Source organism: Pelodiscus sinensis, chromosome 32, assembly GCF_049634645.1.
Source record: "Pelodiscus sinensis isolate JC-2024 chromosome 32, ASM4963464v1, whole genome shotgun sequence".
NCBI lineage: Eukaryota > Metazoa > Chordata > Testudines > Trionychidae > Pelodiscus > Pelodiscus sinensis.
Genome location: NC_134742.1, coordinates 4,359,851 through 4,371,810, shown reverse-complemented (window position 1 = coordinate 4,371,810; position 11,960 = coordinate 4,359,851). Strand labels below are relative to the sequence as shown.

The 11,960-nt window shown below is 59.9% G+C and overlaps 1 protein-coding gene across 1 annotated transcript; it reads left to right on the top strand.

Moving 5' to 3' along the window:
* Nucleotides 1-629: 629 nt before the first annotated feature.
* On the top strand, nt 630-7,662 carry LOC142823073 (maestro heat-like repeat family member 5). The gene is made up of 9 exons (XM_075913361.1): nt 630-746; nt 1,277-1,420; nt 2,329-2,505; nt 2,889-3,203; nt 3,296-3,550; nt 3,970-4,072; nt 5,379-5,453; nt 6,071-6,221; nt 7,141-7,662. Exons 1-8 carry the CDS (start codon nt 630-632, stop codon nt 6,175-6,177), a joined length of 1,293 nt encoding a protein of 430 aa, XP_075769476.1. The 3' UTR covers nt 6,178-6,221; nt 7,141-7,662.
* Nucleotides 7,663-11,960: the final 4,298 nt, after the last annotated feature.

Below are 11,960 nucleotides of genomic sequence, written 5' to 3'. Positions count from 1 at the left end.
CCCCTGGGGAGAGCCGGGGAGCCCGAAGGCACCTCAGCTGCTGCAAACGGGCAGAGTTTTGCTCCCTCGCACCAAGTAAGGATCTGGCCCATGTGCCCAGTGACCTGGTGCCAGCCCCAGCGAAGAGTCAGGTGTTGGACCATTGGGAGCGAGGGCACCGAGCATCTGCAGAAGCTGCAGTGTCGCCACCTGCCAAAACCTCAGTGAGCCCCGACAGGGTGCTGGGTCCATCCCGGGGGAAACCGGCTACTGCTGACCATGCCTTGTGCCTTGAGCGGGTTGGGCTGCAGTAGATTTCTGACACCAGGATTTTTTTTTTTTTGAGTTTAGCACGTCCCTGGAGACCGTGAAGACCCTCTTTTCCATGCCCAGATACTGGAAGGAATTTGCCAGTATCCAGTTACAGCAGGGCTGGGAAATGATCGCCTCCCGCCATCACTTCTCCCGAGGGGTGGGCTTGATCGCAAGGTAGGAGTCTCAAGTTTCCTCTTCCTGCGGCCTGTCTGGGCAGTGGGAGTTGGGCGGGAGATCCTCCTCTACCCCAGCCGGCCCTCTCAGCCCCGCAATGGGGGAGGGACTGTCTCTCCCTTTGGTAATCCCAGGGACTTTCCCTTTGCTCTTCCAGAACCATGGTCGAGCACCGGAACCCACAGGTCCCTGTGGTTCTCAGAGAGGCCATCGCCATCGTGCAGAGTCGGGAGGAGGAGGAGGCGCTGAGAGAAATCGCCCTGACTTTCTGCACCGAGGTGAGAGTCCGGAGCGGCCTGGCACACGTGGGCTTGTGCAGAGCAGCTCAGACCCCTCCTGGGCCAATAGGGGCTGGGGCCCATGGCCAGCGGTTCAGCAATCTCACAGCCAGCCAGCTCCTCTGCCCACACAGATACTAGCGGGACTGGGCAGAGTGGAGGGGGGCAGGGTGAGATTGCTCCTGGCTGGATGCACCTCCCTGGGACATGTGACAAGAGGAGATGTTTCTCCAGCACCCCAAGCCCGGGCCTCTCTCCTCGCCTTCCCCTGGGGTTTCTTTTTCCTCTGACACAGCGTTCTGCCCAGGACACTTAGTGGTCCCCAGAGAGTCTTCTGTCCCTGGAGTTCATCAGGCGCTTGTGGATTAGTTGCCCTTCTAGGAATGGACCATTTCAAACACCAGCCACTGGCTCCTTCATGCCAGGGATTTTGTGCTGCAGAAAGTGGCCAGTTGGCAAAGATGATGGGGCAGGCACAGACAAAAGGCAGATTTCTGCTCCTTAGCCTGACGCTGATTTTCTCTTTCCAGTTTCTCCAGAGTCCTTCCATCCTCAGCACTGTCACCAAATCAGACCTCCAGGAACACCTGATGGAATGGACCCGAGACAACAACCCTGCAATACGGAGGCTCTGTCTGCAAGGCCTGGCCAGTGTTCTCTTCTGGCCGGGGAAGGTGAGGGGCCTGGCTTGCCGGGCTGGGAGATAACCGACACATCACTGTTGCAAGCCCTGGTTTATGTTTGCACCAAATCTTGGAGCAAGTGGGCCATGTAAGATGTCGGTGCAAAGTTTCAGAGGGAGAGTCTCAGGGCTTGCTGGGGTATCCAGTGTGTGGAACAGCAGTGCTCTGTGTGGCTGGTTTGGTGCCTCAGAGGGAGGGCCCCAGTCGTGGGCTGTAAGTCGCCCTGTCTCTGAGAAGTTTGCCTTTGACTTGCCTCTCAGTGGTGCCCTGGGGAGCCCCGATCTGACACCAGGCGACCGAGGAGGCCTGTGGTGCTCCCAGTGCCCAGTTCCTGGGGTGCGATACTGAGCAAACCAGGCGCGAGGGGGTGTCCCTGCTCCCAGGCAGAGCATGGTCAGTGTAGGTGGTGGGGAGGCAGGGGTGGGTGAGACTGCTGCGGGGCCCAGGGCAGCACTGCGGGGCCCCGGGCAGCGAAATTTCACGGGGCCCCTCCTTTGACTTGCGGGGCCTTGGGAAGCGCGGGGCCCGGGACAGCCGCCCCGCTCGCCCTGCCCTAAATCCGCTGCTGTGGGGCGGGGAAGGAGACTCAGGTCGTCGCTCAGGGAAGTGGGGGGTTGGGAGTCGGGCAACAAAGCCCAAACTTGGCAACGGCAGAGGAGTCGGGGGGCGGGGTCAAAGCTCAGTGGGCGTGGCCTGGAGCGGCTCTCGGCAGGCGACAGGGCAGGCTTTGCTCAAGGGCCAGGGGTGCAAAGCACCTGGCGGAGCGACAGGAGAAGGACTTTCTCCCCTGCTGGGGGGCTGGGCCGTCCCTGGGGTCTGGCCAATGGGGAGGGAGGGTCCAGCCCCTGCCCCAGGCTGCATCCCAGGACAGTGGGGAGCTGCCTTCTGCATTCCCACAGGGGCAGTTGTTACGGGCCCAGCTGCCCGGGACCATCGCCATGTTCTGCGCCACGGACGCAAGGACTGTCCTGGAGGCCATGACGGAGGCAGCAGACGCCATCTACCTGCTCGCCGGGGAGGGGCTTGGCTCCATCTCCCAGGACATGGCAGCCAGCCTGCGCCCGCTCATTGACCACGTAAGGCTGGGAACCCCGGAGAAGCACATTCCCCCTCCCTCCTCTCCCTGCCGCCCTGGTATGTCCCTGCCCAGCCCCTTCCCCCCTCAGGCCGGCCACGCAGCACCCAAGGGGGCCCCTGCCATGGGTGGGGAGTCTCCGACGCAGCCTCCTCCCTGGCAGAGCCCTTCTGGGCCAACCTCAGCACCGAGCTCCCAGCCCTGCTGCAGCCTCCCCCCCGAACCTCCTGTCCCCAGATCCTCCCCCGCCTGCTGCTGCTCCCCAAGGGGGCAGTGGTGAGCGCCAGGCCCCAGGGCCCTGGGAGGGGAGCCCAGAGCAGTCTCTGTGGCCAGGGACACGGCCCGGCTCTCACCGGCTTCCCCGCCCCCGCGTGTCCTTCCCAGGAGAGGGGCAGTGTCCGCTCAGCCGCCATTTCCCTGCTGGGCACCATGCTGAGCGGGGTGAAGGACCCAGACAAACCGGCCGTGCAGCAGGAACTCACAAGCTGCCTGCTCCCGCTGCTGCTCCACCTGGCAGACGAGGAGCAGAGCGTGATCCTGGTAAGTGCCGCGCTCGGTATTTCCAGAGAGCAAAGCACCAGAGTCCCCTGGGCCCCACCCGTCTCCAGAGCCCCTGCCCAGCCAGGGCCACTGGGGACGTGCAGGGGCCACAGGGGAGGGCCCCTGGGCTCAGACCCTTTGGGATCCCAGAGCAGCCTGGCGCTGCCGTTGCCGTCTCTGCGCAGAAGGGCTGAGCTGTGGAGATCCCGTCCGGCTCTCGCCAGCCAGTTCTCAGCCCCTCCCTTGAGCAGCCTCCAATTGGGAACAAGGGGCAGGAACCTCCCCTGGCAGGGAGAGCAGGAGCCCAAGGAGCAGGGAGGAGGGGACGTGCCCCAGACGCTCCCTCTCTCAGCGAGGTCCCTCGCTCTCCCCTTGTGCTGCAGAGCTGTAAAGTGACCCTCTTCCGCTGCGCCGTGTTCCTCGGCTGGGCCAATCGGAAGAGTCTCTTCTGTAGCCTGGCCTGGGACGGCTCCTCGCAGCTCTTGCCGTGCGTCGGGAAGTGCCTGGTAGGTGTGTTCTTTGGGCCCGCAGAGCAGTGAGTGGGGAGCTCAGGGAGACCTTTCTAGCCCCACACCCCGAGCACCCAGGGGGTTCTCCACCCCGCTCGACACGCAGGGACATCAGAGGCAGCCCCTCCTAGAAGGGCTCCCGTGAGGTCCTGCCCCTTTTGCTTGTGGGGGGCACAGCGGCTGTGCACCCTGCTCCTGCCCTCCAGTCCCCTGCTGCCCTGCAGGCCCTGTGGGGTTAGGACACTGGGACTGCTGGGCACTGCCTTCATCCGGCCCTTCCGAGAGGGGCAGCTCCATCATCTGGGCTCCTACTGGCTCTTGCCCTGCTCTCCCTCTGAGCTTCAGCAGCCCTGGCCTGCCCGCTGTGGGCAGATCACGTTGTCTGCACTGAGCATTTCTCCCTGCTCTGTTCCTAGATGGAGAATAACGAGAGGAACGTCCCAAGGCTCCTGTTCCAGGCCTTAGCCTATCTGGAAAGCTCCCAGCTGTCCATCCGACATTCTGCAGCCCTGTTCATCGGTAAGCAGAGCAAACCCACGTGAGCTTTTCCCATGCTTCCTTCAAAGCTCTTTTTCCACTTCCCACTCCGTTCTCTGGGACCAGGGGGAATTTTCACTAGTTTCATTGGAACAATCAGTTCAATAGGTTACGATGTTATCACAAACATGCACTGCCCATCACGACAGTCTCATCCAATTGCCTTAATGGGTCTAGTCTATCCAGCCTAACTAGCATCTCTCCCTCCTTGTCAGTTCTGGGCTTTCAATGTCTGTCATCCCACTGAGACACATGGGCACAGACAGACATAGCCCGGATCTGATATGTTTTGTTCTCTGCTTGTCTGGTGGTGAGCCTGGGACAGGCAGAACTCAGCTTTCCCAAAGGTCCCCCCTGCTCTACGTCTTTCAGTGGGCTTACAGCAAAATTAAGTGTCTCCCAAGCACAACTTAGCTTTTTGGGAAACTTAGTTTAAGAGCTGCATCACAATGCCAGTGGGAGGGGGGAAGAGGAGAGCTCCCTGCAGAAGTCGTAAGGACACCACACATTTAGTGTTCTGGGGACACGTCTGTTTGAATTAATAAAAAATGAACATGAACCGAAAGGGGTTTCAGGACAAGCATCAGCCAGCAACTCAGGAGCCTCCTGCAACTGCAAATGTGAAACATGGAAATAACATGGAAGAGTTAGTTGAATAAAATATCAGCCCTATTGTGTTTTTGTGTATGATTTAGTCCTTCCCATCCCTAACATGCTGCTTCAAGGTCTGCAGCTTAACACTGGTGATCATGTGCTATTTCCTAAATTAACAGAAGTCAGGTTATCTACCAGAATGACACACAAGGTGCTCTCTTAGCTGGTGTAAAATGCTACTCCCAGCTATAAATTACTATGTTTCACTGAGGAGATTTGCAGTAGTGTTTGAGGAAATTAGAGAAGTAATACCAGTGGGAAACTTGATTTAAATCAATGCACCCAGCCTGACAAGCACCAGAATCCGACAGCGGGGATCTGCGTGGGCCAGAATTCACATTTACTGCAAGCTGGAGGGAGCCACTTTGCCATTTGGTCTCTTCCAACTTCTCCTGCCCACAACTTTTTGGCCACATCTCCAGGAAACCAGCAAGATGTAATTTCAGTCTCCTTTGCAATCGGCCTTTCAGTGACTTCTGGGGCCGGATGCTTTCTCTCATGTGCTTCGTGCCACATCGAAGGGCCGGGTATTGAATTTCCCAAGGGCTGTCTTGTGGGAATGGCTGAATCTTTAGCAATTTTCAGGGATGATGTTGAAAAGTCCTGAGCTCTGGGGTATTCCTTGTCTGTTTAGGAGAGACCATCCACCATTTCGTCTACCTGTTGGCGGAGACAGTGAGTGCAGATGGCATCTACCGCCTGTGTGAAGGTAAGGAAACAGCTCTGGGCGTTTGTGCATCTGTGGGCAGTATGAGGCCTGAACACAGCTGTCCCAGTGTCTGTCTCTGTCTGAGGACAGTGCTTAAGGGGGAAGAATGGTCTTGCTGGTCAATGTAAGAATGGGAGTCAGGAGATTTGACCCCCCAGGAGCAACTCTGTGCCTCACTTTCCCCACCTGTAAAATGGGGATAAGAACACAAAGGCTCTCAAGGGAGGCCGGCCAGAACTGAAGATGACTAGTCATTAGCAGGAGGAGAAGGATTCTTACCCTCTGTCACAAAAAGTTCCACCACCTGCTCCCCTCCACTAGAGAGGTTGTAGGCCAGGGACTTTCACCCAAAGTTGGGTTCTCGGCTCCTAGGCCATCCCATGCGGCCCCCAGGGAACACCTTTCCTTGCCACCTCTGGAGCACTGAAGGCGGCACAAATGCACAAAGGATTCGGTAGAAGTTAGGAGCTGAAGCCCCTTTGCGGCTCTGCACCTAAATGCCACAGTTACGGTTGCTGTCGTGTTCCCGTGGCAAAGGCCATTGGGAAGCAAAGGTTTCCCAGCCACCTGTGACAGCAGCTCTGTGAGGTTTCCAACCCATTTCCTCTTTCTTTCAGCTTTCCAGGAAGTGCCTTTAAGATCAGACAGGACCACAGCGATCGTCCTGAATGAACATTTTAAATGGCTGCAGAAGCTGGCAAACCTCGTGTGGGGTGCGTTTTGATTAGGGAGCGGCACCGACACAGAAGGACTCTTCATCCTGCCACGGTACGTACAACAGATGGGAGCAGCTCTTTGGAGCAGGGGCTGGGCCATGGGCTGGGTATTCACAAGGGACATGAGCTCCCGTAGCAGAGTCCAGCCCAGAGACACCTGGGAAGACGTTCCGAGGCTCTCGCAAAGCCAGGGCCCTGGGCAGCACAATGGGAGAGGGAAGCCGGTGCTGACCAACGCAGGGTCAGACACATGGAAAGCAGAAATGTGAATTATTCCTGTCTGTCTGAGATGGGGGTGGGCGGGGGGGAGGCTTAGTTGTTGGAGCAGTGGCAGTGGGGCCTAGTAGTTGGAGTGGTGGCGGTGGAGCCTAAAGGAGCTCAGAGCAGGAGCCAGAGCCAGAAGTCAAGTGCAGGCCTGGAACCGTCTAGACGCAGAGCTGGGAGCTTAGCTGGACTGCGAGCCGGGCTGCGCTAGGACTAGGGACGAGGCTGGAGCAGGAGCAGGGCTGGAGCAGGCTGAGGCCTGGGCGGCCTGGCACCACTCTCAGGCAGAGGAGAGGGCCAAGCCATGAAGCGACCCTGAGCAGACTGAGTTGCTGGTTCTCCTCGGAGGTGCCGATGCCTCTTCTGAGACTCACCAGCCCAGCTCCTGCCTCCTGCATTGGCTGGAACCTGACTCAGGGCAACTCAGCCCAGCGTGGGGCTTCCTCAGGCTTCAGTTCAGGGAGGAGTCGGCCCCTCGGAGCCGGGCGACAGATTCACCCTCCCCTCTGAGGAAACCAGGCCCTGCTGTGGCGGCTTGACAAGGCCCTAATAGAGCCTGGGGCCTTCCCTGCACGGGGCCAAGCGCACTCCACAGCATTAGCCACGAGGGGAGCGAAGGGATGGGGAGGAACCTGCCCTGCTCCAGAGTCTCCCCCTTGACAATTGTGCTCTTCTCATCTGTGCTCCTGCCCTTTCTCCTCTGGCAGACACCGGCTGAGCCCACCACGAGCCCGGCCTGGCTAGAAGACCAAGCAGCTGGGACACCAGGAGGATGCGGAAGAGGCAGAGCTGCACGTGACGGGGAACCAGCCGCGCAGGGGCCAGGAGCCGTTCCGCCCCCAGGCCAGAGGAAGCCGAACCCCTCCCCAGCCCTGCGGTCTGGTCTCCAACGTTTGTCTGGCCTGTCACCCCAGGACACAGCTCACAAGTCACCATCAGACCCACCCATCTCCGGGCCCTTCCCACCGGCCTCTGCCCATCTGGGTGGGTTCTTCTCGTCGCCCATCGGCCTTCCCACAAACACCAGTGTGGGACCACGCTCCTGGGGGGACTGGGACTGCGCGCGCTCTGGGGTCCGCGGTGGGGGGAGGGGTAAGGGTTGCATCAACTTTGGGGTCCGCGGTGGGGGTCCGCGGTGGGGGGAGGGGTAAGGGTTGTGTCCACTGTGGGGTCCGCGGTGGGGGGAGGGGCTGAGGCTGTCCAGCGCTCTGGGACTGGGGTGGGGAGCTGAGGCTGTCTGGCTGCTCTGGGGCTTGTGGGGATGCCAGGGAGCCAGGCAGCCTGGGGTTGGGGTGGGAGGGTAGAAATCTGGGGCTGGGCAGCCACCAGTGTGGGGAGGAGAGGGCAGGGCAGGGCCAGCAGCCTGGTGGGCATGGGGGGGCGGAGCCTCGGGAAGAAGGGGCGGGGCTGGGCTCTGCTGTCCCATGTGAGCCGTTCGCTCACTGCCCATGGCTCCCACTGCTCTACCAGTCGGGGTAGTGGCCCTGGAGAGAGGGGACTTGCCCAAGCACCAGACGTGCTGTGGTCAGGTGCTCTGACTCCTGTGACCCCTGCAAGAAACCCCCACAGAGCCCTCTGCCCACAGGGGCAGGTTTCACTCCCCCTTCGGGCCATCTCAGAATAGACACGGGCACCAATCAGAGCAGGCCAGGCCCGGAGACCTAGACCAGAAGCCCTCGATCTCTGGAGCCGAACAACTGGCCGGCCGGCAGCATCGTCCCGGCGATCCCACAGCGACGTAGCGAGGAAGAGGTGGTCTCACTCCAAGAAGATGTTTTTCAGGATTGGTGCCCGAGTCCCTTCTGCGATGAGCGAGGGGGTGAAACCCGAGGCAATTGGCAGAGGCCGTGTGGGGACTTCTTGGAGGGGTCCTGGGACCCTCTTGTGGGTTTTCTCCCCATGGATCTGCCTCGGGAATGGATTTCACCCATTGGAGACAGTTGCAGGCCAGGACGCATGTGGAATTGGGTAACGGGACCCCTATGAGGACTCCTCTGCCCGCCCCCCACCAGTCACGGTGGCCCCTGCCCTCAGGACCAACGAGGGCGGGGGGGGGCCGCACCAAATAGGGGAAGTGCCGTGGCGTGAGGATCTTCCCTCAAGAGGGCCCTGGGACCCCTCCAAGGAGTCTCCCCTCCGTCCTCTCCCAACCAGGGAGGGTCACCCCCCGCCAAGGCCAGCTCAGAGGGGAAACATGCACCAGTCAGAGCAGCTAGTGCCCGAAGGCCTAGGCCAGAAGCCCCCATCTCTGGAGCTGAGCGGCCGGCCAGCACCATCGCCCTGGACGTCCCAGCGCACCATTGCGGGAAGGAGCCCGTCTCTTTCCCAGAACTCAGCGCCTGGCCCGTCGGACTGCACCTGCTCTGACTGGTGCACGTTGCCCTTCTGAGCTGGCCTGAGGGGGGTGACCCTCACTGGTTTGGAGGGGCTGGTGGGGAGATTCCTGGGAGGGGTCACAGGACCCTCTTGTGGGCTGGACCCCGCAACACGGCACTTCCCCCATTTGGTGCAGTCCCCTCCCTCGATGGTCCTAAGGGCAGGGGCCACCAGGACTGGTGGAGGGCAGGTAGAGGAGTCCTCAGAGAGGTCCTATGACCCATTCCCAGATGGACACTCTGCCGGGGACATCTGCCCCCCATCGGACTGACAACTCGCCAGCCTAACTGGGTAACAGCTGAGAGTTTGTCTAGTCGCTGGGGACAGACCCACAGTCACGGCACGCTCGTGAGTTCATGTTGCTGGCCCATCGGTCCATTGGTGAAACCCAGTCTCGGGGCGGCTCTACGGGGACACGTTCCTTCTCAGTTGTTACGTCCAGGTGCGGCGGGGGCATAGGGCATGGGCAGTGGGCTGCGGTACATGTTCTGGATGGGGGCAGGCTCAGGGGCGCGGCTGGGGATGGAGCGTATGGGGTGCAGGCTGACGAGCAGAGAGGATTCCCCCCAGCCCTGGCTCATTGCAGAAGCTCAGGGCAGGTGAGAGTCACCTCTCCATGGTGGCAGCACCTGCCCTGAGAGTTGCTGGTGGGGGCCTATTTCCCCCAGCGGGGGCAGATCTAGGCTGCGGGAGGGGGCAGCAGAGGTGTCTCTCCCTGGCTGTGCCAGCTCTGCACTGGGGCAGCAGGGAGAGGCGCTATTGCCCCAGCCAGGCAGCTCCACTTTGGGGCTGCCGGGGAGAGGTGCTTTTTAGGGATGAATATCCCCTTTCATGGGTTAATCCAGCTGTTCTCAGATGTTGTGATAGCGCAGCCCCCCTCTAAGTTGCTCACAACCCCTGTGTAAGTTTGAGAACCGCTGGGTTAACAGATGAAAGGGGCAGCCAGAGGATGCTGCAGTCTGGCCGGGCTGGACCGGCTCCGCCACCCACTGAGGCCGGGCTGGAGCATCTTCCCCCTCCCACACAGGCAGGGTTACTCCAGCCCCGCCGGAGCAGCACCTGCCTGTGTCGGGCCCCGCGGGGCTGAGCAGACCCCTGCCCACGGCGGCCGGGGGGCTCCTCCAGGCTCCACTGGTTACCCAGAACCAGTGAGCAGCCCCCGCACATCCCGGTTCACTTCTCACCTCCCGAGAGCCTCTGCCCCATGTCGGCAGCCTTGGGGCTGGGAAGGGAAATCTCTGCTCTGCAGCCCTGAGCCCTGCGCGGGGATTCACAGGCAGCACATGGGGCTTGACAGGAGACGTTTCCAGTCCAGTCTGTTACAATGGGCAGAGTGTGCGTGCACTAGGGATGTGAAAGTGCCAACGTAGAGGCGGTTACCTCCTGAGCCTCGGCTCATCGGTTAACGTGCACGGTCTCAGGCAGCCTCCCCCAGCACTGCCTCTGCATTAGAGGCACATGGGGGGCAGGTGGGAGCCGGTGTGTGCAGAGAGCCAGCTTTCAAGCCAACTCCCCATACGCACCAGCTCCTGCCGGAGGGTATGTCTACACTACCCCCCTAGTTTGAACTAGCGGGGTAATGTATGCATACCGAACTTGCTAATGAAGCCCGGGATTTGAATTTCCCGGGCTTCATTAGCATAAAGCCGGATCCGCCATTTTTAAAAGCCGGCTAGTGTAGCCGCGCGGCACGGGCTAGATAGTTCGAACTACGTAGTTATTCCGAACTATCTGTACACTTCGTGGAACGAGGAGTACAGATAGTTCGGAATGGCTACGTAGTTCAAACTATCTAGCCCGTGCCGCGTGTAGCCGCGCGGCACGGGGTTTGCACTAGCCGGCTTTTAAAAATGGCGGCGCCGGCTTTATGCTAATGAAGCCCGGGAAATTCAAATCTCGGACTTCGTTAGCAAGTTCGGTATGCATACATTACCCCCCTAGTTCGAACTAGCGGGGTAGTGTAGACATACCCGGAGCTTTTTCCCCCATGCAAGGGTGCCTCTTTCACAGGCAGCAGCTCAGAGCAGGGGGCAGGTAGAAGCTAGTAGACCCGGGGTGCTGGTTTTTAAAGCAAGGCCCCGCATGTACCAGCTGTAGTGGAGCTGCCTGCCCCCCACCCTGCGCTGCTGCCTCCAGTCATGGAGTGGAAACCATGAGCTGCCTGCCCCCTGCATGTAACCGTGTAACTTAAGTACATGCATGTTCCCGTCCCTAGTGCATACACAGCGTGTGGCTCACAGAGCTTCTCCCTTGAGTGTGTTCATTATCAAAGCCATTTCATACTCAGACTGAATGTAAAAACTGTCCCTGTAAATGAGTCATCTGCTCGCCTGTACAAATAAATCAATAAATCGATCTCTGCTGTCGTCCCTGGGTCGTTCTTGGCGCCTTGCCTGCCCTGCTACTCCCCCTAGGGCCCAGCATGCCCTGCCTGCCTTCCCCTGCCCTGCCGGAATTAAACCAGCTACCTAAGGATAACTTGCTGAGCCCCCGCTACAGTCCTCCACTCTGCCAGCTGAGCTATCGAAGGTCAAGTGCTGGCTCTGTCTCCGCTGCTTTGCCCTTAAGAACGGAGGCGGGAGTTAGGAAGAGGCAGCAGTACCTGAGAGCCCTGTGCTGGGACACAGAGTGCTGGGTTCTGGGGCTAGAGATACCTGCCCCTCCCCTCGAAAGGGGGCTGCCCAGATTGTGGCACGGCCAAGTCATGAAGAAAACTCTGCTGCATTTGGTGGGCTGGGGCCCGTCTCCTGACAGGCTAGGGACCATCAGTAGAGGGTGCATCAGCTGAGCAAGCCTGAAGCAACCTGCAGGTGGCGCTGCCCTGGGGAGCGAACCCCATTGCAGGGCCTGAGCCCTGTCTAGCCACCTCCTCTGAACAAGGCTCAGCAGCTCTCTCAGCCCAGTGGGGGAGCTGGCAGGTGCTAGAGACAGCAGGCAGCCTGACCACAAAGTCCCTGGAGCACTTTGCAGCTCCCACCACACTTCAGCCTTCACCTTACTGTGCACCAGGCAGGGGAACAAAAGCAGGTTTTCACCCCACATTGGACTTAAACCCACAAGTTTTGAGTCCAGAAGGCAACACCTTGTTCACTAGGCCCCCATGACTGCAGAGCCAGTGACCCATGGAATGTAAATCCTCTTCCAAATGCAC